This window comes from Mus musculus, chromosome 10, assembly GCF_000001635.26.
Source record: "Mus musculus strain C57BL/6J chromosome 10, GRCm38.p6 C57BL/6J".
Taxonomy (NCBI): domain Eukaryota; kingdom Metazoa; phylum Chordata; class Mammalia; order Rodentia; family Muridae; genus Mus; species Mus musculus.
Window position 1 is genome coordinate 45,574,945 of NC_000076.6, and position 25,915 is coordinate 45,600,859.

The 25,915-nt window shown below is 41.2% G+C and overlaps 1 protein-coding gene across 12 annotated transcripts in view; it reads left to right on the forward strand.

The window, feature by feature from the left end:
* The first annotated feature begins 2,869 nt into the window (after nucleotides 1-2,869).
* Hace1 (HECT domain and ankyrin repeat containing, E3 ubiquitin protein ligase 1) overlaps nucleotides 2,870-25,915 on the forward strand; it is a 134,532-nt gene continuing 111,486 nt past the window's right edge. For 5 of the 12 annotated variants that reach the window (XR_003948642.1, XR_003948641.1, XM_006512634.4 and 2 more), the window contains exons 1-4: nucleotides 2,871-3,206; nucleotides 13,436-13,490; nucleotides 14,537-14,626; nucleotides 15,324-15,428. Coding sequence is in view for 7 of the 12 variants with exons in the window: in XM_006512634.4 (XP_006512697.1) it covers nucleotides 3,131-3,206; nucleotides 13,436-13,490; nucleotides 14,537-14,626; nucleotides 15,324-15,428 (326 nt within the window). In the remaining 5 variants the exon portion in view is untranslated. Of the gene's footprint in view, nucleotides 3,207-3,323; nucleotides 3,471-13,435; nucleotides 13,491-14,536; nucleotides 14,627-15,323; nucleotides 15,429-25,915 lie in introns of those variants that run through there. The other 7 variants (XR_380058.4, XR_380059.3, XM_006512636.4 and 4 more) reach the window with 4 other exon arrangements.

Genomic DNA, 25,915 nt, shown 5'->3' on the forward strand with positions numbered 1-25,915 from the left:
GTTTTCTGCAAGGGTAGCCAGGGACTCTGAAGCACCAAGCCTTCTATCCTTTAATATGCGTGTGTGTGTGTGTGTGTGTGTGTGTGTGTAATGAAAACCAAGTCCTGGGTCTTGAGCATTCTAAGCTAATGAACGCACCACAGGAAGCTGACATGTTGGATGTTTTAAGGAGGACACAGAGCCAGAACATTCTCACTTGATACCAGGTTGCAAAGTTTGAGCACCACCTTGGTTGGCCTATTGCCTTTGTCCTTCCTTTGAAGCTTTGGGTTTTCTAAACCTGCCAGACAGGTTTGGGTCTCATCCAAACTAACTGGTTAAGTAAAGATGATGAAGCTCTGCCTTGAGCCTGTAGCACAAGTGACTGTCACATGTAGGCTGGAATTGATTAGAACCTCCCTGGGAAGGGACACCAATGCCAGCCACCCTCTTCCTCTTTAGACTCTGCACAAAGGTCAGAGAGTATCTCTTTCTAAAAAGGAGGTGATCAGGCAAGATTTGTTCTTACACTGATGAACTCACTGCAAGGGAAGCTTTGCCTCTTTGAGAGACAAGGTGAGAATCTCCATTCCTTTGTTCCTCACGCACTCCAGCATCTCTCAGCGCTGGTGATGATAGACGAGAGAGGCCTCCTCCCTTAATTTTTCATTTTCAGTCGTCATTCTTATGTTCACCACAGATTGGATTGATTCACACTTCAGATTTTTAAATGTTTGCCTGTTTGAAGTCTTGATTTATTACTTTTATTGTATGGGTGAGTGCTCTGTTTGCTGGTAAGTGTACAATGTGCATGCAATGCCTGCAGAAGCCAGAGGAGATCATCTGAGTGTCCGGAACTAGACTAAGGACAGTTAAGTCACTAGGTGGGCTTTGGAGAGCAAACCTGGGTCCTCTGCAATAGCAAGCACCAGTGCTCTTGATTGCTGAGCCAGCTCTTCAGCCCCTTAAACTATTTTAAAAAGATAATTAAAAAATGATTTATTTATTTATAAGTACACTGTAGCTGTCTTCAGACACACCAGAAGAGGGCACGAGGTCTCATTACAGATGGCGTGAGCCACCATGTGGTTGCTGGGATTTGAACTCAGGACCTTCGGAAGAGCATTCAGTGCTTTTAACCACTGAGCCATCTCTCCAGGCCCAGATATTTTATTCTTGATTCTGTGTTCTCTGCATGGGTATGGACACCAAAGTATGTTTGATTCCCTAGAGCTGGACTATATTAGATTTGGGGTACCAGGTGGGGTACCAGGTGGGTGCTGGGGACCAAACTTTGCAAGAGTAGAACATGCTTTTTACCTCTGACCCACCTTTCCAGTCCCTGAAAAAAAATATATATTTTAAGTTTTTATGTGTTTGCCTGCTTATATGTCTGTGCACCATTTGTATGCAGTGCCTGGAGGCCAGAGTAGAGCATCAGATCTCCTGGAACTGGCATTACAGATGGCCCTGTGCTACTATGTGGAAAGCAAATCTGGTTATCTGGAAAAGTAGCCAGTGCTTTTAGCTGTAGAGCCATTGTTCTAATTCCAACTTAAATTTTATTAAACCATTTTTGTCATAATTGAGGTTTTGTGTCTACCAGGTGTGGTAGTGAGTGTGGGACAAAAGGGTTAAGAAAACCCACCAGTCCCTGAACAAGAAAACCCACTAATCTCTGAAGAGCAAAACCCACCAACCCCTGCGCTCACCCAAGCTTGGCTTGGAAAGCTCCACCTCCAAGCCCCAACAATCCTATATAAGATAAATATATAAGCCTATATAAGCCCTGCCTTCTGCTCAGTTCCCTGCTGCTTTTCATCGGAGCAGTGGCAGCCACTCTCTTGGGTTTTGCCTTTCTACTAAACCTCTTGTGTGAGGTCTTGTGTGTGATGTGACTTTGTGGTATTCTTTGGCTCTGGATTGCCAGGATCCCTCTCTAGTAAAGATGTAACCCTTTCACTGGAGCATCCTCTCCTGGAGCAGAGAGCTGTTACACTTGTATTGGGAAAACTCCCCCCTCCTGCAGCCCGGAGCAGAGCTGTAACACTTGTGAAGGGGAAGTCTTTCCCTTCAGGGCTGCAGTACAGATCCTAGCCCTGGGGAGGTAGAGACAAAGAATGTAGTCATTTTAGCTACACATCAAATGCAAAGCTAGCCTGGGCTACATGTAGTAGGCTCAAAGCTCATACCTCCATCATCTTAAAACGGGGCTCCATTGTGTGTGCTGGCTAACCTCAAACTCAGGACCCATCTGCCTCTGCTTCTTGAGTGCTGGGAATAACCTGTATGTATTATCATGCCCAGCTTTGAAGTCTTTGATTCGCCCACTGGGGCCTGTCATGGGAACTGAGATTGCATTTTACCAAATTAACATTTGTTTTTCCTGTTTGTCACTTAGATTTTCCTCAAAGTTTGGAGTTGGCATCATTTTCTGTGCTAAGTACAGGGATATATATGACGGGGCATACGATAGAGCTGTGTCCTTGTTCTTAGAAATGTACTCAGCAAGAGAAACAAGGCATTGTTAAGTCACAATAAAGGAAAAAAAAACCTACAATTTTGCTTTCGAACTTGAGTTTTATTACTGTTCAAAATTTAATTTGTAAGCAGGATAGTTAAGGCATTTGTTTATAGAAAAGTACATCTGTTTTAGCTTGGTGGTGATGAATTTAGGAATAACTGAAATTCTCTAATCTGCTTTACTGGGGTGTGTTAGAACCGAGGGAGGATGCTCTTATACAACTTTGGAGGGAAGAACGTGAGGGCGCGTGAAAGCCCACAAAGTATTTCCACAAATTGCTCAGTCTAACCTACAGATCACCACATAGATGCCATAGAGGCGTGGCTCCGTCGGGGAGTGCGGCCCAGCCAGCTCGAAACTACAGTTCCCAGAAGGCTTCGCGAGCCCAGGAGGGAAGCGGGGCCGCGGCAGGAAAGGCGCGAGCGAGCGGAGGCGGCGGCTGGTGCCCACCCCAGCGCGGTCTGGTTGGCAGCCGTCGGTGCGGCGGACTGACTCGGCTTAGCATCCTAGCGTTCCTGGGCGCCGGCCGCAGCGAGCTCGCTCCTTCTCCCGGCCTGTGCGGGGATGTAGGGCGCGGGTCGCGGAGGCCGCGGGCGCGGCGGGGGCTTCGCGGAGGCCGCGCCGAGGATGGAGAGAGCGATGGAGCAGCTCAACCGTCTGACGCGCTCGCTGCGCCGCGCGCGCACCGTGGAGCTGCCCGAGGGTGAGGCGCCCGGAGAACGCGCGCTGCACTTTTCCGAGGCTGGCGGGCGGGGGGAGTCGGCGGGAGGCGCGGGGGCGCGGCCGGCGGGGGCTGGGGCTGGGGCGGGGACGGGGACCGGGGACGGGGACGGGCTGTCCGGTGGGGTTCGGTCCGAGCGGAAATGCGTTCCGCGGGGTCCGGGCCCCGCACTGGGAAAGGGTGCGGTGGCGCCTCGCACGGGCTCGGGCTGGGGACGTGCTGGGTTTGCTTAAGCTACAGAGTGAGGTAGGCGGGCTAGGATTTATTTGAAATGCGGGGCGCCTCGGTTTTGGCACTAGACAAAGGTTGGCAGCCACCAGACAGGTGTGTTTGTGCAGCTCTGTTGGTGTAGCAGGCATTCCTGCTGTAGCTTGCCTGCCTCCATCGTTTAGTCCTGCAGACTTGGGTTGAGTGGGCTGGGTGAGAACTCTGTGTGTGTGTGTGTGTGTGTGTGTGTGTGTGAATTGTGGGCTGGGTGAGAACTCTGTGTGTGTGTGTGTGTGTGTGTGTGTGTGTGTGAATTCACACCGGAATAAAAGCTCTGTTTCGAACTTTTGCTTTGGCAAACTCCAAATAGAGGAGGTGGGGCGGGGCTGGGGGCGTTGTTTGATGCCTTGTGAAGTCAGACTAATTTTAGTGGCGGTGAGACAAGGCAGTCAGGTTTGTAACCCAGGCTGGCTGCAAACTTTAGAGCCTCCTGCCTCAGCCTTCCAAGAATTTGGATTCTAGGCATTCGCCTACCTTGCTCTGCTCAGTTTGCTTTATTCCACCTCCCCCCCCGCCCCCCCACCAACTTCGTTTTAGTTAGCTAAGGAGAGTGATGAAAAGAAATGTGGAGTTTGTGAGTTTGGGGATACTTTTTTTTTTTTTTTTGAAAAGTTTTATTCTTTATGATTCTGAGTAGAGAAAATTTGTGGCAACTGTTTCTGAGTATATATATATATATATATATATATATATATTAATTTGTTACTTTCCTAGACTGAAACAATTTAGAACAATCTAGTTTTAGGAAGTAAACGTCAGCTTCAACTTTTTCTTTATTTCCTCTGTGAATCTTTTCACTAGGGGCTGCTTTCACATATTTCCTGATGTCATGCTATCTATTGGTAACAGCTGATGAGGGCTGTGTGCGTAGGTTATTAACATTGCTATTTGTATTGTTAACTTATATCCGGCATTTTGCATAAATATGATATAAAAGGCTTTGATAATATTTCCTGGTTTTAAACATTTTATATTTAAATATATTTATATATTTTGTATATTTTAATTATAGAAAGATTTGATAATAAAAATAAAGAAAAATCTGTCATTCTATTCACAATAGTAAACAATCTTTTTGCATTTTTACCTAACATTTTTCATACAGTGTCTTGTTTTGTGTTTAGAAAACATCGTGGATGTGTATCCATAAATGTAGTTAATGATTTGGCAGGACTTGGTAGGATGAATGAAACAAAAACTTGCTTTTTAACATTTTAATGTTTTTACTGATTTTAAAAGAACAGCTTTGTCCTTAAGGCTTAGTCTTCTGTTTCCTTAGGGTTTGTTCCTAGAAGATGAGCAGGATTTAATTATACAGCCGACATTTAAAAGACCTTAATTATCAGTTTCTTAACCTAGTCTTTGGGAAGTTCTGGTCAGCAGTCTGAGTGCTTGGAGACTTAAATATTACAATTAAAAATAAAGTGTTTCCTCTTGTTGCTAGGCAAAAAATGGCATATTGCTCACATCTCTTTGATTACACATCTTCATTTGATTACAGTGAATTTGTTCATTTTGTTCTTTGAATTTACCATTGTTTTGATGAATCTTTGAATTCTCTTAGTTTGGCTCTTTCAGGTAGATCATCATGTTCAGTGAATTCTAAAAATACAAATTATTGTGGTTGCACTTTAAGGCTGAACAGAGAAGCTGATGAACGGGGTCAGTGTGTTAAGGGGCCTCCCCAGACCTGGCTACCTGACTTTGATCCCTAGACCTCATGTAGAGACAGAAAGAGAGAACTGACTACACAGCGTAGTCCTCTGGCCTTCACGAGCATGCTTTGGAATATTATTATTATTATATTTTTATAATAATAAAAAAGACTGAGCAGAAGTGCTGAGATCTTTCTAAAATTAAGAAATAACCTTTTTTTTTTGCTTTGTTAGAATTTAGCAGTCAACAAATATCTAATTATAATTAGAATAAATTGTTAAAGTATGTTTCTAATCAGCTTTTACAGTAAAATTAACATTGTTGTATAGCACTAATAAGTAGACACTTGATGTACTGACTGGGATACTGAGAGAGCCCCTTATGTTACTAGTGAGTGATGTGGACGAGTCATCCCGCGCAGGGATAACAAAGTGTGAAAGAAAAGGAGGGGAAGGCAAAGAAATTATGTTGGAGATGTGGCCTCTCTGAGTCTTAGAAGGCTCATGTGTATTGTGCACTATGTGGAGAAAACTAAACTGTTAGGTTTACATTGAAGGTAGTTTGTTTAATAGGATAGAATTTGAGTGCATTTTAGCATATGTGTTTGATTCATGGTCAGAATAACTGCCAGCTTTAAAAACAACAGCAACAGTAACAACAGCAACACTACATCTTTCCCGTTTTGTGGACATTGCTGGAGCAGCAGTCAAATTGAAGTTCATCTGACTTCTGACCAAAGCAGGATCTGTAAAAAGCCTCTCAGCGGGGCCTGGCAAACACAGAAGTGGATGCTCACAGTCAGCTATTGGATGGATCACAGGGCCCCCAATGGAGGAGCTAGAGAAAGTACCCAAGGAGCTAAAGGGATCTACAACCCTATAGGTGGAACAACAATATGAACTAACCAGTACCCCGGAGCTCTTGACTCTAGCTGTATCAGAAGATGGCCTAGTCGGCCATCACTGGAAAGAGAGGCCCATTGGACATGCAAACTTTATATGCCCCAGTACAGGGGAACGCCAGGGCCAAGAAGGGGGAGTGGGTGGGTAGGGGAGTGGGGGGGGGAGGGTATGGGGGACTTTTGGGATAGCATTGGAAATGTAAATGAGGAAAATACCTAATTAAAAAAAAAGCTTCTCAGCGTCCTTTTCACGTGTGGAGGAAGATACATCTTTCCCACTTTTCAGAGAGCTGAGGCAGAAGTCTGATGTTCTGTCTGTGCCCGTTTGAAAGGATGGTGAAGGTCAGGCTGTAAGAGGACATTACAGAGGCCCACAGATTGGTAAAAGGAGTCCAGGTCTACCGGAAGGAAGGTGTGGCCTGCATGGTGCAGTGAGGAAAGGCTAATGGCTCAGCTGTCTGTGGCCACTCACCCTAGCAAGGTGGGATCACCAGGTTCATGCTGGACAAATGCTTCAGAAAAATCCTGGAACGAAAAGCCAAATCCTGCCAGGTAGTAAAGGAGAACAAATACAAGGAAGGGATGCGAGTGGAGGGCTCTGATATACAACTTTCATTCAAGACTGCTTAAGGAACAAAATACCCTAGGTTTGAAGAGGAAATGAATGTACAGTAATAGGTACACTTTGGTCAATATAGTCTTCTGTTGAGTAATTTAGTTCTAAAACCGTGTAAATAAAAGTGGTCAACCTATCTGATTTTCCCATCCTTAGAAAGTGTTCTATTTCCACCTTTCAAGGTATCTTTGTGAATGTGGAGAAGGAAGTATCTGAGAACAAATATTCTTAGTATAGTATTTCTTAGTTCCTTAAGAATTTTTAATTAAAAATCAGTTTATGCATATGGATATTTTTGCCTAAATGTATGTATATTCTACACTTTAGTGCTGGTGGAGGACAGAAGAGGGTGTCAGATCACTTGCATCTGGAGTTAGAGAGCGTGTGACTCACCATGTGGGTGCTAGGAATTGAGTTGAGCCTGCATCTCCTGAAAGAGCAGCCCTTTGATAGTCTTATTTTAACATTACAGTTTTATTTTATTATTCTTACATTTAATGTTTGTGATCTATCATCTCTTTGTCCATCCATCCTTCTGTCTATCCATATCTATCTTGTTTGAGAGACATAGGGTCACTAAATGTACCCCTGGGTGTCCTGGGACTCTATGTAGACCAGGATGACCTCAAACTCAACAGATATCTACCTGCTTCTGCCTCCTTAGTGCTGGATGGGATTAAAGTTGTGAGGTACCATGCCTGGTTGTGATCTATACCTTTATAAGGTTGGTGAAACTTAAAAATATGAGATCCCTATCTAAATTTTAATATAAATATAATTAATGCAAATGTTTTGATGCTCACTAATGCTTACTTAAGTTGTGTGCTTTAGTTTGTTTTGTTTTCTTGAGACAGAGTCATTGTGTAGCTGTGGCCAGCCTGGTACTATAGGTTGGTTTCAAACTGAAGGCAAATCCTCTCGACTCAGCCTTTCAAATGCTGAGATTGTAGGTGTGCCGTCCTGCTAGGCATGTACTGTCACGATTAAAGCATTTAGGTTCACAAGTACAGGTATTACCTGTTTCTGACAGTTGGTTATGAGGTTTGGGATTGTCATGGTTTAGAAGCTCCAAGTGTGAGAAAGGATGCCATGATGTCAGCAGAAACTTAGGACAGTATTTTCAGTCCTGATGATGGCCGGCTGGTAGTTAGAGACAACAGTTTACTGAAATGCAATCAGCATTTTAAAGAAATGGATAAAATAATTAGACTATAATGCATACCATGTATTGTTAGGGCTCTGGAATCAGTCACTTAAATGCCAACACTACACAGCTGGCTTTTTAGGGCCAAAATAGGGATCATAGTGTCTATATTATAAGGCAGTTGTGCTATAAAGATCTCTTATATATGGTGATGCCTTACTGGCTTTAGTTACACAGAAAGAATTCAAGGCCAGCTTGTTGAGATCCAGTCTCACCCACATCCCCCAAAAGAAAGATAATATGTTTTGATTATTAAAGTATTATTTGTAGTTGAAGAATTATATCCACATACTGAATTTGAAATGTTGATTAACAATTGGTTTTCATGTTTATACTCACAAATAGTAATGAAATGGTAATAAGTTTACTATATATAACTCAATCCTATATTTCTTAACACATATTTTTTAAACATAATCATAATACCATTATCAGCATCAATACAGTTAGCAGTCTTCTTGCTTTTTTCTTAATTGTTCTTAACCCGTGCATGCTTATTTTTCTTTCTTTCAAAAATGTGTGTTAGAGCTGGGGATCAAAGCCAGGATCACAGGGTTTCTCTCAGGCTATGTAAGCAGTCTACTATGGCCAGCATCTCAGCTCTTCAGGTTGGTTTGTTCAAGTCAGTATTCATGGTCAGCCCGTTATGTTTAGCTGATTCATCTCTCAAGATTTAATGTCTCAGGCTTGGTGTGGTGGTGCATGCCTTTAGTCCCAGCACTTGGGAGGTAGATACAGGCATATCTCTGAATTCACAGCCAGCCTGGTCTACCTAGAGAGTTCCAGGATAGCCAGGGCTGTTACACAGAGAAACCCTATTACAAACAAACAAAAAACAAAGCAAAACAAAACAAGAAAACAAACAAAAAGACTTAATATCTCCAAAAACTTCTAGAAATAGTTTGAACTCTGTTGCACAACCATGTGAATATTGTCACTAGTAATGAATGGCTTACTTGAAAATGGCTAATGGTATGTGTGTTTGTTTTTATCACAGTGAGAAAAATATGTATCGTAAACAAAAGTCATTTTTGGCTGTTTTAGGCTTATAGAAAATCCAGCTTTCAGCATCTGGTACTACCGTAGTACAGTTATCAAATCTAAGAAATTAACATGTGCACAATATCACTGTGAACTACACTGCAGAGTCGATGAGCGTTCTAGCTTTCCCACTGTCATCTGCTTTAGCATGTACTACAGGATACTCATCACATTTAGTTGGGTTCTTTAGTCTCCCTAGTGCGTCTTCTGATCACTGTAAGGGGGACTGCTCATACATTTTGTGGTCTCGCTTGGTTTTGTCAGGTGTCTTCTGATGATCCGAGTGAGGTCACACATTTTGGGGAGTATGGCCTTTTCTGTGGATTGTAGGAGTTATTTCTAATGATATTACCTATTATCTGCCCATTAAAGTGCTAGGTGCTGGGGTAGTTACTGTAAATTTATTCTTTTTCCATTGTAGTTTTTAGGAGATACTTTGGTATAAGCCTCAGTGTTATAAGGCTAAGTAAAATCTCTAAAATAACACGATACTGTTAGTAATGTAAAAAAAAGAAATAAGTTCAAAACACAAGCTGAAACACAACATAAACGCAATGTGGCATCTCAGATACTGCCTGTGTGTGTGTGTGTGTGGGTGTATCTGCACAGAGGCCACTGTCTTCCATCCTGTTTCTGTGAGATAAGAGTCTCCCATTGGACTGGATGGGTAGGCGGCAAGCCTTGGCAGCTGTCTACATGTCTAATAGTGGCAGGGTTCGCGGTGCACGTCTATGGGTGTCGGGCTCAGAGCTCAGATCCCCCTGCTTGTGTGGCAGCTGCTCTCGCCCTTGCCCACAGAGACCTCTTCCCTGCCCCGCACATGCTGATGCTTAACTTTTGAGGCACATTGTTTGTACCTTTATCTAGAAATATATGACTATAAGACTTAAGAATGTAAAGCAATAAGTGTATAGTTCAGGTTTCTTTCTAGGTAAAGATATTCGTCTGTCTGTCTGTCTGTCTGTCTGTCTGTGTCTATGTGAGTGTGTGGTTGTGTATGTGTTTGGGTATGGGTGGCCAGGAGGGTCAGAAGAAGTCAGATCAGTTGGAGCTAGAGTAGCTGTGAGCTGCCTGGCATGGGTGCCAGGATCCAGATGCTGGTTCTTCCCTCGAGCAGCAGACATTCTTTAGCCCTGAGACAGCTTTCTCTTCATCTTTCTATTTATTTTTTTTCTATTTTCACACATACTTGGTTTTGTTTGTCCCGCTTCCCTCTTTGGCCCCCCATCTCCCTGCTGTTCATCCCTGCTAAGCCTATCCTTTGCCAGTGTTTCTCCTTTCATTTTCATATCATGTTTGTTCTTTTACCATCTCTACTGCTATCTCTTAAAATACCCTTTTCCCTTTTATGGGGTGGTGGTGGTGGGGGGTGGGGGGAGGAGAAAAGGTGTTACAGAGGCTGGTCTGGAACAATGTGTAACATTCCTTTTGCCTCCCCCTCTGGGGTACTGTGATACTTGGTGGGTAGAGCCACCAAGCCTAGCATATAGTTAAGATTTTAGAATTATTGTAGCACATACATATCTTTTAATATCCTAATATTTAAAATTGGGGTGTTAACATTTCCTTAATTTCTTAAGAATTTCTCTAATTCCTAAACATGATAAAAGCAATCTACAGCAAACCAGTAGCCAACATCAAAGTAAATGGAGAGAAGCTGGAAGCAATCCCACTAAAATCAGGGACTAGACAAGGCTGCCCACTTTCTCCCTACCTTTTCAACATAGTACTTGAAGTATTAGCCAGAGCAATTCGACAACAAAAGGAGATCAAGGGGATACAAATTGGAAAAGAGGAAGTCAAAATATCACTTTTTGCAGATGATATGATAGTATATATAAGTGACCCTAAAAATTCTACCAGAGAACTCCTAAACCTGATAAACAGCTTCGGTGAAGTAGCTGGATATAAAATTAACTCAAACAAGTCAATGGCCTTTCTCTATACAAAGAATAAACAGGCTGAGAAAGAAATTAGGGAAACAACACCCTTCTCAATAGTCACAAATAATATAAAATATCTTGGCGTGACTCTAACTAAGGAAGTGAAAGATCTGTATGATAAAAACTTCAAATCTCTGAAGAAAGAAATTAAGGAAGATCTCAGAAGATGGAAAGATCTCCCATGCTCATGGATTGGCAGGATCAACATTGTAAAAATGGCTATCTTGCCAAAAGCAATCTACAGATTCAATGCAATCCCCATCAAAATTCCAACTCAATTCTTCAACGAATTGGAAGGAGCAATTTGCAAATTTGTCTGGAATAACAAAAAACCTAGGATAGCAAAAAGTCTTCTCAAGGATAAAAGAACTTCTGGCGGAATCACCATGCCAGACCTAAAGCTTTACTACAGAGCAATTGTGATAAAAACTGCATGATACTGGTATAGAGACAGACAAGTAGACCAATGGAATAGAATTGAAGACCCAGAAATGAACCCACACACCTATGGTCACTTGATCTTCGACAAGGGAGCTAAAACCATCCAGTGGAAGAAAGACAGCATTTTCAACAATTGGTGCTGGCACAACTGGTTGTTATCGTGTAGAAGAATGCGAATCGATCCATACTTATCTCCTTGTACTAAGGTCAAATCTAAGTGGATCAAGGAACTTCACATAAAACCAGAGACACTGAAACTTATAGAGGAGAAAGTGGGGAAAAGCCTTGAAGATATGGGCACAGGGGAAAAATTCCTGAACAGAACAGCAATGGCTTGTGCTGTAAGATCGAGAATTGACAAATGGGACCTAATGAAACTCCAAAGTTTCTGCAAGGCAAAAGACACCGTCAATAAGACAAAAAGACCACCAACAGATTGGGAAAGGATCTTTACCTATCCTAAATCAGATAGGGGACTAATATCCAACATATATAAAGAACTCAAGAAGGTGGACTTCAGAAAATCAAATAACCCCATTAAAAAATGGGGCTCAGAACTGAACAAAGAATTCTCACCTGAGGAATACCGAATGGCAGAGAAGCACCTGAAAAAATGTTCAACATCCTTAATCATCAGGGAAATGCAAATCAAAACAACCCTGAGATTCCACCTCACACCAGTCAGAATGTCTAAGATCAAAAATTCAGGTGACAGCAGATGCTGGCGTGGATGTGGAGAAAGAGGAACACTCCTCCATTGTTGGTGGGAGTGCAGGCTTGTACAACCACTCTGGAAATCAGTCTGGCGGTTCCTCAGAAAACTGGACATAGTACTACCGGAGGATCCAGCAATACCTCTCCTGGGCATATATCCAGAAGATGCCCCAACTGGTAAGAAGGACACATGCTCCACTATGTTCATAGCAGCCTTATTTATAATAGCCAGAAGCTGGAAAGAACCCAGATGCCCCTCAACAGAGGAATGGATACAGACAATGTGGTACATCTACACAATGGAGTACTACTCAGCTATTAAAAAGAATGAATTTATGAAATTCCTAGCCAAATGGATAGACCTGGAGGGCATCATCCTGAGTGAGGTAACACATTCACAAAGAAACTCATACAATATGTACTCACTGATAAGTGGATATTAGCCCCAAACCTAGGATACAGAAGATATAAGATATAATTTGCTAAACACATGAAACTCAAGAAGAATGAAGACTGAAGTGTGGACACTATGCCCCTCCTTAGATTTGGGAACAAAACACCCATGGAAGGAGTTACAGAGACAAAGTTTGGAGCTGAGATGAAAGGATGGACCATGTAGAGACTGCCATATCCAGGGATCCACCCCATAATCAGCATCCAAACGCTGACACCATTGCATACACTAGCAAGATTTTATTGAAAGGACCCAGATGTAGCTGTCTCTTGTGAGACTATGCCGGGGCCTAGCAAACACAGAAGTGGATGCTCACAGTCAGCTAATGGATGGATCATAGGGCTCCCAATGGAGGAGCTAGAGAAAGTAGCCAAGGAGCTAAAGGGATCTGCAACCCTATAGGTGGAACAACATTATGAACTAACCAGTACCCCGGAGCTCTTGACTCTAGCTGCATATATATCAAAAGATGGCCTAGTCGGCCATCACTGGAAAGAGAGGCCCATTGGACTTGCAAACTTTATATGCCCCAGTACAGGGGAACACCAGGGCCAAAAGGGGGAGTGGGTGGGCAGGGGAGTGGGGGTGGGTGGCTATGGGGGACTTTTGGTATAGCATTGGAAATGTAAATGAGCTAAATACCTAATAAAAAATGGAAAAAAAAAGAATTTCTCTAATTATTCTTAAATAATAAAACATGTGGGAATGAAGTGTCACTTGTTAAAGTCCAGGAGAGACTAGCTCTCCAATTTTGTCTTATACCCACAGGCTAAGCTTTTCTATGGCAGTGTAGGAGGCATAAACAGCAAAGGAGATGAGAAATCCTGTGTTGTCATGGAATTTGCAGTGTGTTTGGTGTTGTGCCTGTCGGACCTTTTCACTTCTGTGTACAGCTGGGAAAACTAATTGTTTGTGTCACTTACTGTAAAAGCAGGAGATACTTGAATTCGGTTTGTGTTCGTTTTTTTACTCAGATAATGAGACTGCTGTTTACACACTGATGCCAATGGTGATGGCCGACCAGCACAGGTGAGGAGGAGGCACTTGCTTCTTAGGTTTGTGATGTCATGCTTTGCTTTGCTGATTTTTAAAAAATTGGATATTTTATTTGTTTACATTTCAAATGTTCTTTCCTTTCCTGGTTTCCCCTTGCAACCCCCCACTCCATCCCCCCTTACCCTGCTTCTATGAGGGTGCTCCCCCACCCACTCACATACCCACTCCAGCCTCACCGCCCTAACATGCCTCTATACTGGGGCAGCAAGCCTTCACAGGACCAAGAACCTCCCCTCCCACTGATGCCAGATAAGGCCCCTTTGGCTCCTTCAGTCCTTCCCCTAACTGCTCCATTGGGGTCCCTGTTCCCAGTCTGATGGTTGGCTGTGGGCATCCGCATCTGTATTGGTCAAGATCTGGCAGAGCCTCTCAGGAGACAGCTGTATCAGGCTTCTGTCAGCAAGCACTTCTTGGCATCAGCAATAGTGTCTGGGTTTGGTGTCTTCATGTGGGATGAATCCCCAGGTGGGGCAGTCTCTGGATGGCCTTTTTTCTTCAGTCTCTGTTCCACTCTTTGTCCCTGTATTTCCTTTAGACAGGTGCAATTCTGGATTAAAATTTTGGAGATGGGAGGGTGGCCCGATCCCTCAACCCGGGGCCATGTCTAACCTCAGGATATGGTCTCCGCTTTGTGGGATATTTCAGCTAATGTTGTCCCCGAAGGGTCCTGGGAGGCTCTTGCTTTCCTGGCAACTGGGACTTTCTGGCTGCTACCCCAAGTTCCCCATCCCCCATTGCTCCAGACCCCTGTTCAATTTCCTGACCTTCTACATCTTCTCCATCTCCTCCCATACCTGATTCTGCTCCTCTTCCCCCCTCCCCTTCCTCTCTTCCTCCCAAGTCCCTCCCACCCTCTTTGCTGATTTTTGAACAGTGTTGTATTGACTGTCATTCTTCAGATAGACAACTGTTGGAATTAATAACTGTTGTAAAAGAGCTCTTGCCTTGATTTACTACATTTTAAAAATATGTTTATTACTTATATATCATCAGTTCTTTATACTTTTTGGGGACTATAGGTCTGTTTCTGAACTCCTATCAAATTCAAAATTTGATGTCAATTATGCATTCGGACGTGTGAAGAGAAGCTTGCTTCACATTGCTGCAAAGTAAGCCTGAAATAGTTCACATTACACTCCAGTCTAGAGTAAGGGTTGGAAGCTTTGTATCCATTGCCTTGCGGCAGCTATGGGGAAAGATGAGAGCTGGCAGCTAAGGCTGCCGTGTCCTGTTTAGCCCTTAATGTGCTGTGCTCTTCATAAATTGTTAGCGTTGATATGGAATTCATGTCTCGAGTTCATGTGCTCATAGCTTGCTTTAGGTGAGGCTTAGGGGTTGTCTAGATAGGTGTAGTGTGTGTATTCACCAACATTTCTTTTACCTTACCACTGTGAGGGATAAAAGGGGCATGGTGGATGCCCGAGGACCCAGCAGTTTTATACCTGGGTGGGAGTATCTCTTTATCCATAGTCTGACACTGACTGATACCAGTCTTCCTTTCAGGATTTAGGTGGCAGTGTTGCAGCTAATTGTTCATGATTAGCTAGCTCCCGGAAAGCCGGAAAGTAAAGAGTATTTGTTTGGTTTCTTTCAGAAACTAATTGTTTATTTTACTATATTTTAACTTGTGTTCATAGTAGAATTTAACATTTTGAAGGTTGGGGTAGTTCATTTTTATTATGAGTTAAATGGTAGGTAAATTGGGACCTTAAAAAAAATAGTGTTTGATAGATTTTGTTTGTTTTTCAATTTTGTCTACTATGGCTGTTCGTTGAATGTATCTGGTTGTCTTTTATATTGTTCTAGCTGTGGATCTGTGGAATGCTTGGTTCTTCTGTTGAAGAAAGGCGCAAACCCTAACTATCAAGATATTTCAGGCTGTACACCCCTTCATCTCGCTGCTAGAAATGGGTAAGCTTTGTTTTCATAGTGATGCATTATCAGGCCTGGAAGCTTCTAAGGAACTCATTCTTGATCTTTTTTTCTTCCCAACATTTATCTTGAGAAAAATTACAAAGTTGTTTTTTTAACTATTTTTAGTCTTTTAAGGATATTTGTCTACTTTTCTCTTTAAAATTGGTCTCAGATAATTTTATTAAATTTGCAAATGATGGTCATACTTAATAATTTATTGAATTTTTTTGATAGTTTTTCTTTTGTAAGTGGAGATTTATTATTATATGGATATAATGACAGTCTATGTTTTTCTTGTTTCTTTCTCTGTTAATCTTTACATTCCTTGGTTTATAGTATAATATAAACTACTTACTATATAATTATATATAATATATAACATTATATAATAGTTAATATATTGTATTTAATATATAGTAATATAATATATAATATGTTATACAATTATATAATATAAACTACTTGTCTAGTTTATATTATTAGTGGAGTTAAATTATTAACATATTACACAGTTTCTAATTGTTCAAGAGTGAATTGTATGACTAATATTTCTAGGTGGCCGCGGCTGCTGTTGCTGCTGCTGCTGCTCCCACTGCTCCCCTTCCTCTATTTGGGTTGGCCAGGGTTTCAATCAGGGATTGGTTTGGCATGCCCACAGCAAGTAGTGAGATCAAGATAACCCCCTCAGAGGCATGGCCAGAGACTTCTCACACAGCTGTGTGAAAAACTTCCTAAGTAAATGTGTTTAACGGACAATACTAATGTTTCCAAAATGTGAAAACTTAGGGATGACATACTAGGTATATCTGTTTGCTTATTCCTGATATTTCTGGTCATTATTGACCAATATCATTGTTATTGTGTGCTATTTTAAGCCCGTCTGGGCTGTTTATGGTGTTTCTTGTCTTTTTCTGCCACATGTTTCAAATGTTACATCTCTTTGCCTTTGTCCTGTATGTTGGTTAGATCTTTGTGAACTTGACCCAGCTAACGTCATTTGGATAGAGAACTTCACTTGAGGAAATGCTTCAATTGTATTGGCATGTAGGCACGTCTATGGGACCTTTTCTGCAGATTGAAGTGGAAACTTAAGGGTTCTTTGGAAAGTCAGTTGTGTTGGATGGTGTGTTGCTGTGCTGCAGACCCTCTTTGGTCTCTGGTTGCAGATGGACAAGGAGTTGGCGAATGACAGACAAAATCAACTCAAGAGGTTGTGTAGAATCTGAATGTAATGCCACAAAGTGAACACCAGTCTTATACAGAAAATAAAGGGGTAGCATGTCACAGCAGGCAAAGTACATTGATGTTACCTGACACAAAACAAAGGAATGACTTCAAAAGGACTCACAGGAACCAGGTAGATGTTTACAGTAAAGATAAAGCAGTCCTGCCTAGGGTCAGCTTAGTGACAGGTAAGGATTTCACACCCTAGTCACAGTTAGTGCTACTCCTTTGAGCCTTGTGAAAGCTAGCACCAGGGGGTTCTGCTCTGGTATGAATAATGCAATACCACAAACCTCCTATTTCCTAGGCCTTGATAAATTCTTGTATGAGTGTAACTTTTAAGTGTGGAGAATTTCCATTTGTCAGAAGAATTCACCAACTTGCTTTTAATATGCAATATACCCTGCTATACCTGGCTGTAGAAAAGATACCTATCTCAGTGGGATTCCCTAGCTCTTTCTTGGTAAACCCACCTATTAGCTAGGTCATTGTGTATTCCCTTGTTTGGATGAGACTGGCTACTGTCCTAAGTAATCACTCTGCAGACCAGCCCTGAGCTATTAGCTCTGTTCTTTGTAATGCCTAGTTAGTTTCACCGGCTCTTCCAAGCTCCTTGGCTTCAAGCATTTTCTAGGACGTTGGAACACTGGCGAAGGCTTAGCTATGTCAGAATTAAATCTTTAAAGGCACTTATAATAAAATAATACTAAAAGAGAGCATGTGGATCCATACACTAGACTAACGCGGGGATAGGGTATGAGTATACGAGTTATGATAATGCCAAGGTTCCAGGAGGTTGAGTTTTTTTCTCTGAAACTCTTTGCCTCGTGAGTGCTTCCAGGCCTCTTGGCCTGCCAAGTAGATGTCACTGGAGTGTGTGTAACATTCTCCCCCTTTGGTTTTATTTTTCAGCCGAAGTTCCAGAATGTCCCGCTTGTCGTAGCTACAGATCTTAGAAGTATTCTAAAGATGAGTGGAAACACAACAATTACTAATAAAATAATGCCAATAATAATAGCAAGTAGGATTATATATTGAACCCAATCCATGGGATCAATGCACTTAGGTTATTTTTTAAATCTCTGGCCAATTTATCAATGTTCCAAGTGTCCAAGTGACTTTTGCTAATATCTGAAAATTTTGCCTTTCTAGCCTTAATATTTGCTATATCCTGTCCTATTGCTAAGACTACTAGTTCTAAGACATTAACCTTTGCCTCCAATTTTTTATCTATAATATGTTGCTCTGACAAAGCTATGGAAATATTCCTGTGCTTATCATTAACAAAATGAGCATTATGCAGCTGCTGATCTAAAGCTGTGGTAGATATCTTTTCAAAGTTTGCATTCCCAGATTTTTAAACCAAGGATCATTTCCTAACTCTACAGGCAGTAAAACATAAGCAGGTCTCTTTAACAAAATCATAACAGCAGATTCCTTATCTAAATTAGGATCTACACAATTAGTTAATTGACAAGAATTACAATGAATATGAAAAGACTTGCCAAGATTGGTGATCCTAACTCTTAAAATTATCTAACAATATAGCATATGGGTGAGGTACACAAGCTTTTACAGCTATAGGGGAGTTGGCCTAAATGGCCAAAAGCAGTGTCTTTGACAAAATCTTGTCCAATACTCTGTAGCAGTCCCTCTGCCTCACGAGACATCATTTTTAGTTGTTCCCAAGTTGACACCAGGTCTGCACTCCTTGCTGTAGCCCATGGCGGAGATAGGAAGTTTCTTCATCTTGTTTGCAAGTGGTTGCTCTCCCTGATTCCTCTTTCTTTGTGCGCTCAACACAGTTTTCTTGTCAGGGCACTCAGGAACTCACAGGTCAGCCTGTCACATTGGAAGCTAGCATCCTCCTGCAGCATTCTGTGGAAAAACCAGAAACATTGCCCCCTTCCCCCCATATTAACTTTCTGTTTAGGATCATGCCATGTGCCAATAAGTGGATCCTTTTCATCTCACCTAGACATGATTATGTCTAGTTTTTAAAAATAAAAATGTGGGGGCAGACATGTAAAGGAGTGTTCTCCTGAAGTGGACACGGGTGAAAGGGTAAGGCAGACTTGTGAAGAAACATTTTGCTGAAGCAGATACAAATGAAAAGGATGTTTTGCTAAAGCAAGCATGTGAAAGGACATGTGATGAAGGATTCTTCGCCAACAACATGAATTGGTCTGCTCTGTAGTTGAGCTCGATTTGTCAGGACTCTGTAAAGAAATGCACCAAAAAACTTCTAGTGGTGTGTTGTGGCTTTTTCCTGCTCCAGCAAACTTGGGCTGATTGGCAGAGTGATGTCAGGTGATTTAGACCCATGTGCTGAGGTGACGAGGCAAGACCTGTGGAGGACACATGATGTTTGGAGGGAGTATAAAAAGGACTTGAAGGGCAGTGACAGAGGCTGGGGCCGAGCTTGGCTTGCTGTACAGTGCTTATTGGTCTCCAGTCCTCACTTATCTTTGCTGAGAGTGGCACAGCTGAGAACTTTCCTGGCATTCCTGTGGCCCTGGTTCCTCCTGCTGACTGGTGCTGAGGCTGAGGCCTGGCTGTCTCTGCTAGGTAGTGCCACCACTGCTGATTCTTGTTTGCTATCCTGACACTACTGAGCAGGACTGCTGGTGGATCCATGAAGTGTTGTGAGTGGACCAGGCTGCCACTGCTGACCTGTGAACTGACTGCCGATTCCCAGACAACACGGATGGGAGCTGCTCCAAAGAACTCTTCTAAGCAGGTTCACCCCCACCCCCCATGCTTCCCACTACCTCTGCTGGGTGTAGGCCAGAAGGGAGCTTAAAGTCTTTCAGAGCCATCATTAGCAATAAGGCTTGAAAAACTTAATTACAGCAGATAATCCTGGGTTATATAAGATATAAATGATACCAAAATAAACCATCATTTTAGTAGCATTCCTTAATCCAGTGCGATTTTTATAAGCATAGATCATTTGCTTATTAAGAAAATAAAAAATCATCTCAAAGTTTTTTGATCTAGGATTTGAGGAATTTAGATTTATAAATCTTTTTCAAAGATTGTAAATTTTCTCTGTTAGTCTACTTTCCTGTTGTGTATCTTTTAATTAATCTTACAGATATTTTTATTTTCCGATCAGGCATTGTATGTAATTGAAGTGGCCACATACATGAAATGGCTATGGAGATAACATTATCCATTTCATTAGCTTGAGGCTAATGTTTGCATAGAAGTGTATATATTGAACCAAGGAGATAGTGAACCATAATTATCTCGGGTTGGGTAGGAGAAAGTTGTAGTATTTGGGCTAAGGTCTCTTTGACTGTCCCACTTATGAGTGAGCCAGTTTAACTCTGCACTAACTGGTAAATCACCATGTACCAAGTAAGCAACCATGTGAACATTAGGTATGTTGTTGTGTGACACAACTGTTAGTTACTTTTTAGATATATCGATTATATTGGCAGGATAATGACAGATCTTTCTTGAATGGTTACATATCTTACAATGCTTTTGAACAGTTACATAGGAAAGGACAACTTGGTGCAGGGGAGGGATTAAAGAGTTCCTTTAGACGAAGTATGTGAGGACCAAGGTGTCAGACTTAAAAGACAGAATGGTCTTGTTCTTCTAGAGAGACTGTTCAAATATAGTGCTTCTGAAATAAAGGCCTTTTAAGGAGAACATACAAAGTACTTTTGATCATTATTGTCAACAGTAATTGAAAAGACATTAGCATTTTAAAGATACAGAAGTAGGGCAGGTAATGCATAATTCACTTAGCAATCAGCAAGATGAAAAGGTGCAGACAATGTATTCTCTTCTTAGATGCCTTTCTTATGTCTACCTCTTATGTCTACCAAGAATACTTGTGACAGTCAGTACTTAAATATTCTATTTTCTATTGCTTATTGAATGGTTGCCTTATACAATATGGAGGTCCTTACTAAGTGTTTGCTAAATGACTCAAGTATTCAGTACTTCTGGAAGTACTGGTATTTTTCAAAATAACTTTTTATGGGGCCTGCAAGGTGGCTCTCCAGGTAAAGGTGCCTGTGATGAAGCCAGATGACCTACGTTCAATCCTTGGTTCCCACCTGGTGGAAAGGCAGGAGGGACTCCTACAAGAACTGACTTTCAGAGGCAGGCCATGGCATACACACACATGGTAAATAAACATGCAATAAAAGCAAAAGAGGCCTTGAAGGAGGTTTTCTACTTTAATAACCAGGCAGTGGTGGCACACACCTTTGATTCTAGCACTTGGGAGGCAGAGGGAGACAGAGGGAGGCAGATCTCTGATTTTGAGGCCAGCCTGGTCTACAGTTCCAGGACAGAGAAACCTTATCTGAAAAAACACAAGCAAACAAAAACGTGTTTTACTGTAATTGAAGTATGAAATCAAATTTGTCCACACCAAAGTGTAAGTTATATAAGAACTTTGTCCTTTTAGCTGGTTTAGAGTTTGGTTTCTTTTGCTTCCCTCAACTGTTCCTGTCAGGTGGACAGTGTGTATCTGTTGGCCTGTTCTATCAGATGTACAGTGTATATCTGCCACGGACCGAGCTCAGTCGGCCCCCCTCAATCCGTGGGAATCAGGGTCTCGGACAGATGGGCATAGAGTCGGCGAAAATGGGGTGACAAACAGTCAGGACACAAGGGAGTGTGCTGAATCTGAATGTAATTTGTCAAATCGAGCATCAAACTTTTTATACAGACGAAAATAGGGAAGTTAGGTGACACATCAGCAAGGTACAAATGAGGTTACTGTATGCTTAATGACTCTTACACAAAACAGGAAAGCAAACACAAAGACTGGCAGGAACTGGGCAATAAAGCAACTGAGACAGAGTCAGCTCTATCTAAGGTCAGCTATAGTCTTAGAAGTCAGGTGTGAGAACTTTTCACTCCCAGGGCAAGGGCTTTCATGCCCAAGTCATGGTTCTAATTAGGGAGTTTCGCTCTAGCTAACCTTCTCATGAATAATGCAATACTCTAAAACCACAGCCCAATCTACTTCCTAAACCATTGTAAATTCCTGTATATGGGAGCAACTTGGCTTTTATTCTAAGTGATAGTGTGGGGGGACTTTCTACTAATAAGTAATGTAGTCTGCCATACATAACTATAATAAGAATTTTAAACTTACGTTGCTAAGCTTGCCCTGAGATTTCTAACTCTATGTAGTAGATAGTAAAGCCTGATTTCTTTCACTATCTCTCTTACAATACTAGAGGCAATTCTGAATGTTACTGAACAGGCAACATTCTTACTGAATTCCAAGCTCAAGGACTACCTAGGGCATTGGTGAAGGCCAGGAAGCAAAGTTCGATTTTGCTTAGGTATTTGGCAAGTCATTGCTTGGAGGCACCTATAACAAAACAATACTGAAAGGAAGCACACAGATCCATTCGCAAGGACAAAATTGGAGCATGCGCATGCTATGGAATGCCACAGTTCCAGGAGACTAAGTTTCCGTGAAACTCTGCGTCAGGACTGCATCCAGGGTTTTGGCCTGTCATGCGTGTCACTACTGGAGTGGATGTAGCATATATCTATTGGCTTGCTCTATCAGGTGGACAGTTTATATCTATTGGCTTGCTCTGTCAGGTGGACAGTTTATATCCGTCGTATCATAGGCATTGTGAGCTTTTGGGTTAGTATATACGTAGTGAGTACATACAGTGTGTGTTCTTTTGTGTCTGGGTTACCTCACTCAGGATGATAATTTCTAGGTCCATCCCTTTGGCTGCGAATTTCATGGATTCATTTTTTTAAATAGCTGAGTAGTACTCCATTGTGTAAATGTACCACATTTTCTGTATCCATTCCTCTGTTGAGGGGCATCTGGGTTCTTTCCAGCTTCTGGCTATTATAAATAAGGCTGCTATGAACATAGTGGAGCATGTGTCCTTGTTACATGTTGGAGCATCTTCTGGGTATATACTCAGGAGGGTTATGGCTGGGTCCTCAGGCAATATTATGTCCATTTTCTGAGGAACCGCCAGACTGATTTCCAGTCTGCAATCCCACCAGCAATGGAGGAGTGTTCCTCTTTCTCCACATCCTTGCCAGCATCTGCTGTTACCTGAGTTTTTGATCTTGGCCATTCTGATTGGTGTAAGGTGGAATCTCAGGGTTGTTTTGATTTGTATTTCCCTGATGACTAAGGATATTGAACATCTTTTTAGGTGCTTCTCAGCCATGTGGTATTCCTCAGTTGAGAATTCTTTGTTTAGCTCTGTACCCCATTTTTTAATAGGGTAATTTGTTTTTTTGGAGTCTAACTTCTTGAGTTCTTTCTATTATTGGATATTAGACCTCTATCGGATGTAGGATTGGTTAAAGATCTTTTCCCAATCTGTTGGTGGCCTTTTGGTCTAATTGACAGTGTCCTTTGCCTTACAGAAGCTTTGCAATTTTATGAGGTCCCATTTGTCCCTACTCGATCTTACAAGCACAAGCCATTGGTGTTCTGTTCAGGAATGTTTTTCCCCTGTGCCCATATGTTTGAGGCTCTTCCCCACTTTCTCTTCTATAAGTTTCAGTGTCTCTGGTTTTATGTGGAGCTCGTTGATCCACTGGGACTTGAGCTTTGGACTAGGAGATAAGAATGGGTCGATTTGCCATCTACATACTAACCGACATTTGATCCAGCACCATTTCTTGAAAATGCTCTTTTTTTCCACTGGATGGTTTTAGCTCCTTTGTCAAAGATCAAGTGACTGTAAGTATATGAGTTCATTTCTGGGTCTTCAATTCTATTCCATTGATCTACCTGTCTGTCACTGTACCAATAACATGCAGTTCTTCTCACTACTGCTCTGTAGTACAGCTTGAGGTCAGGGATAGTGATTTCCCCAGAAATTCATTTATTTTTGAGAATAGTCTCTCCTATCCTGGGTTTTTTGTTATTCTAGATGAATTTGGAATTTGTTCTTTCTAAATCTATGAAGAATTGAGTTGAAATTTTGATGGGGATTGCATTGAATAGGTAGATAGCTTTTGGCAAGATGGCTATTTTTGCTATATTAATCGTTCCAGTTGATGAGATGGGAGATGTTTCCATCTTCTGAGATCTTCAATTTCTTTCTTCAGAGACTTGAAATTTTTATCCTACTGATCTTTCCCTTGCTTAGTTAGAGTCACACCAAGATGTTTTATATTATTTGTGACTATTGTGAAGGGTGTTGTTTCCCTAATTTCTTTCTCAGCCTGTTTTATCCTTTCTGTAGAGGAAGGCCACTGATTTGTTTGAATTAAGTTTATATCCAGCCACTTTGCTGAAGTTGTTCATCAGGTTTAGGAGTTCTCTGGTGGAATTTTTGGGGTCACTTAAGTTAATGTTCATATCATCTGCAAATAGTGATATTTTCACTTCTTCCTTTCCAATTTTATTTCTTTTACCTCCTTTTGTTGTCCAATTGCTGTGTCTAGAACTTTAAGTACTATATTGAATAGTTAGGGAGAGAGTAGGCAGCCTTATCTAGTCCCTGATTTTAGTGGGATTGCTTCAAGTTTCTCTCCATTTACTTTGATGTTGGCTACTGGTTGCTGTATATTGCTTTTTACTATGTTTAGGTATGGGCCTTGAATTCCTGATCTTTTCAAGACTCTTATCATGAAGGGATGTTGAATTTTTTCAAATGCTTTCTCAGCCTCTAATGAGATGATCATACGGTTTTTCTTTGAGTTTGTTTATATAGTGGATTGCATTGATGAATTGCCTTATATTGAACCATACCCGCATCCCTGGGATGAAGCCTACTTGATCATGATGGATGATGATTTTGATGTGTTCTTGGATTTGGATTGTGAGAATTTTATTGAGTTTTTTTGCATTGATTTTCATAAGGGAAATTGGTCTGAATTTCTCTTTCGTTGTTGGGTCTTTGTGTGGTTTAGGTATCAGAGTAATTGTGGCTTCATAGAATGAATAGGGTAGAGTACCTTCTGCTTCTATTTTGTGGAATAGTTTGAGGAGTATCAGTATTAGGTCTTCTATGTAGGTTTGGTAGAACTCTGTACTAAACCCATCAGGTCCTGGGCTTTTTTTTTTGGTTTGGAGACTATTAATGACAGTTTCTCTTTCTTTAGGGGATATGGGACTGTTTAGGTCATTAATCTGATCTTGATTTAACTTTGGTATCTATCTAGAAAATTGTCCTTTTCATCCAGGTTTTCCAGTTTTATTGAGTAAAGGCATTTGTAGTAGGATCTGATGAATTTTTTTTGAATTTCCTCAATTTTTGTAGTTACATCTCCCTTTTCATTTCTGATTTTGTTAATTAGGATGCTCTCTCTGTGTCATCTAGTTAGTCTGGCTAAGGATTTATCTATCTTATTGATTTTTCTCAAAGAATCAGCTCCTGGTTTGGTGATTCTTTATATAGCTCTTTTTTTTTTTTTTCACTTGGTTGATTTCAGCACTGATTTTCATTATTTCCTGCAGTCTACTCCTCTTGGGTGCATTTGCTTCTTTTTGTTCTAGAGCTATCAAGCCGCTAGTGTATGCTCACTCCAGCTTTTTTTGGAGGCACTCAGAGTTTTACTCTTAGGACTGCTTTCATTGTGTCTCATAAGTTTGGGTATGCTGTGGCTTCATTTCATTAAACTCTAAAAAGTCTTTAATTTCTTTATTTCTTCTTTAACCAAGTTATCAAGTTGTTCAGCTTCCACGTGTATGTTGGCTTTCTATTATTTATGTTGTTATTGAAGATCTGCCTTAGTCCATGGTAATCTGATGGGATGTATGGGATTATTTCAATCTTCTTGTATCTGTTGAGGCCCGTTTTGTGACCTATTATATATATGGTCAGTTTTGGACAAGGTACTATGAGGTGGTGAGAAGATGGTATATACTTTTGTTTTATGATAAAATGTTCTATAGATATCTTAAACCCATTTATTTCTTTACTCTCCTCTATTCCTATTATCCTTAGGTTTGATCTTCTCATTGTGTCCTGTATTTCCTGGATGTTTTAGGTTAGGATCTTTTTGCATTTCACATTTTCTTTGATCTTTGTGTCAATGTTTTCTATGGCATCTTCTCTACCTGAGAGTCTCTCTTCTCTCTCTTGTATTCTGTTGATGATGCTTGCATCTATGACTCCTGATCTTTTCCCTAGGTTTTGTATTTTCAGAGTTGTCTTCCTTTGTGATTTTTTTTTTTTATTGTTTCTACTTCCTTTTTTAGATCCTGTATGGTTTTGTTCATTTATTTTTCCTGTTTGGATGTGTTTTCCTATAATTCTTTAAGGGATTTTTGTTTCCTCTCTAAG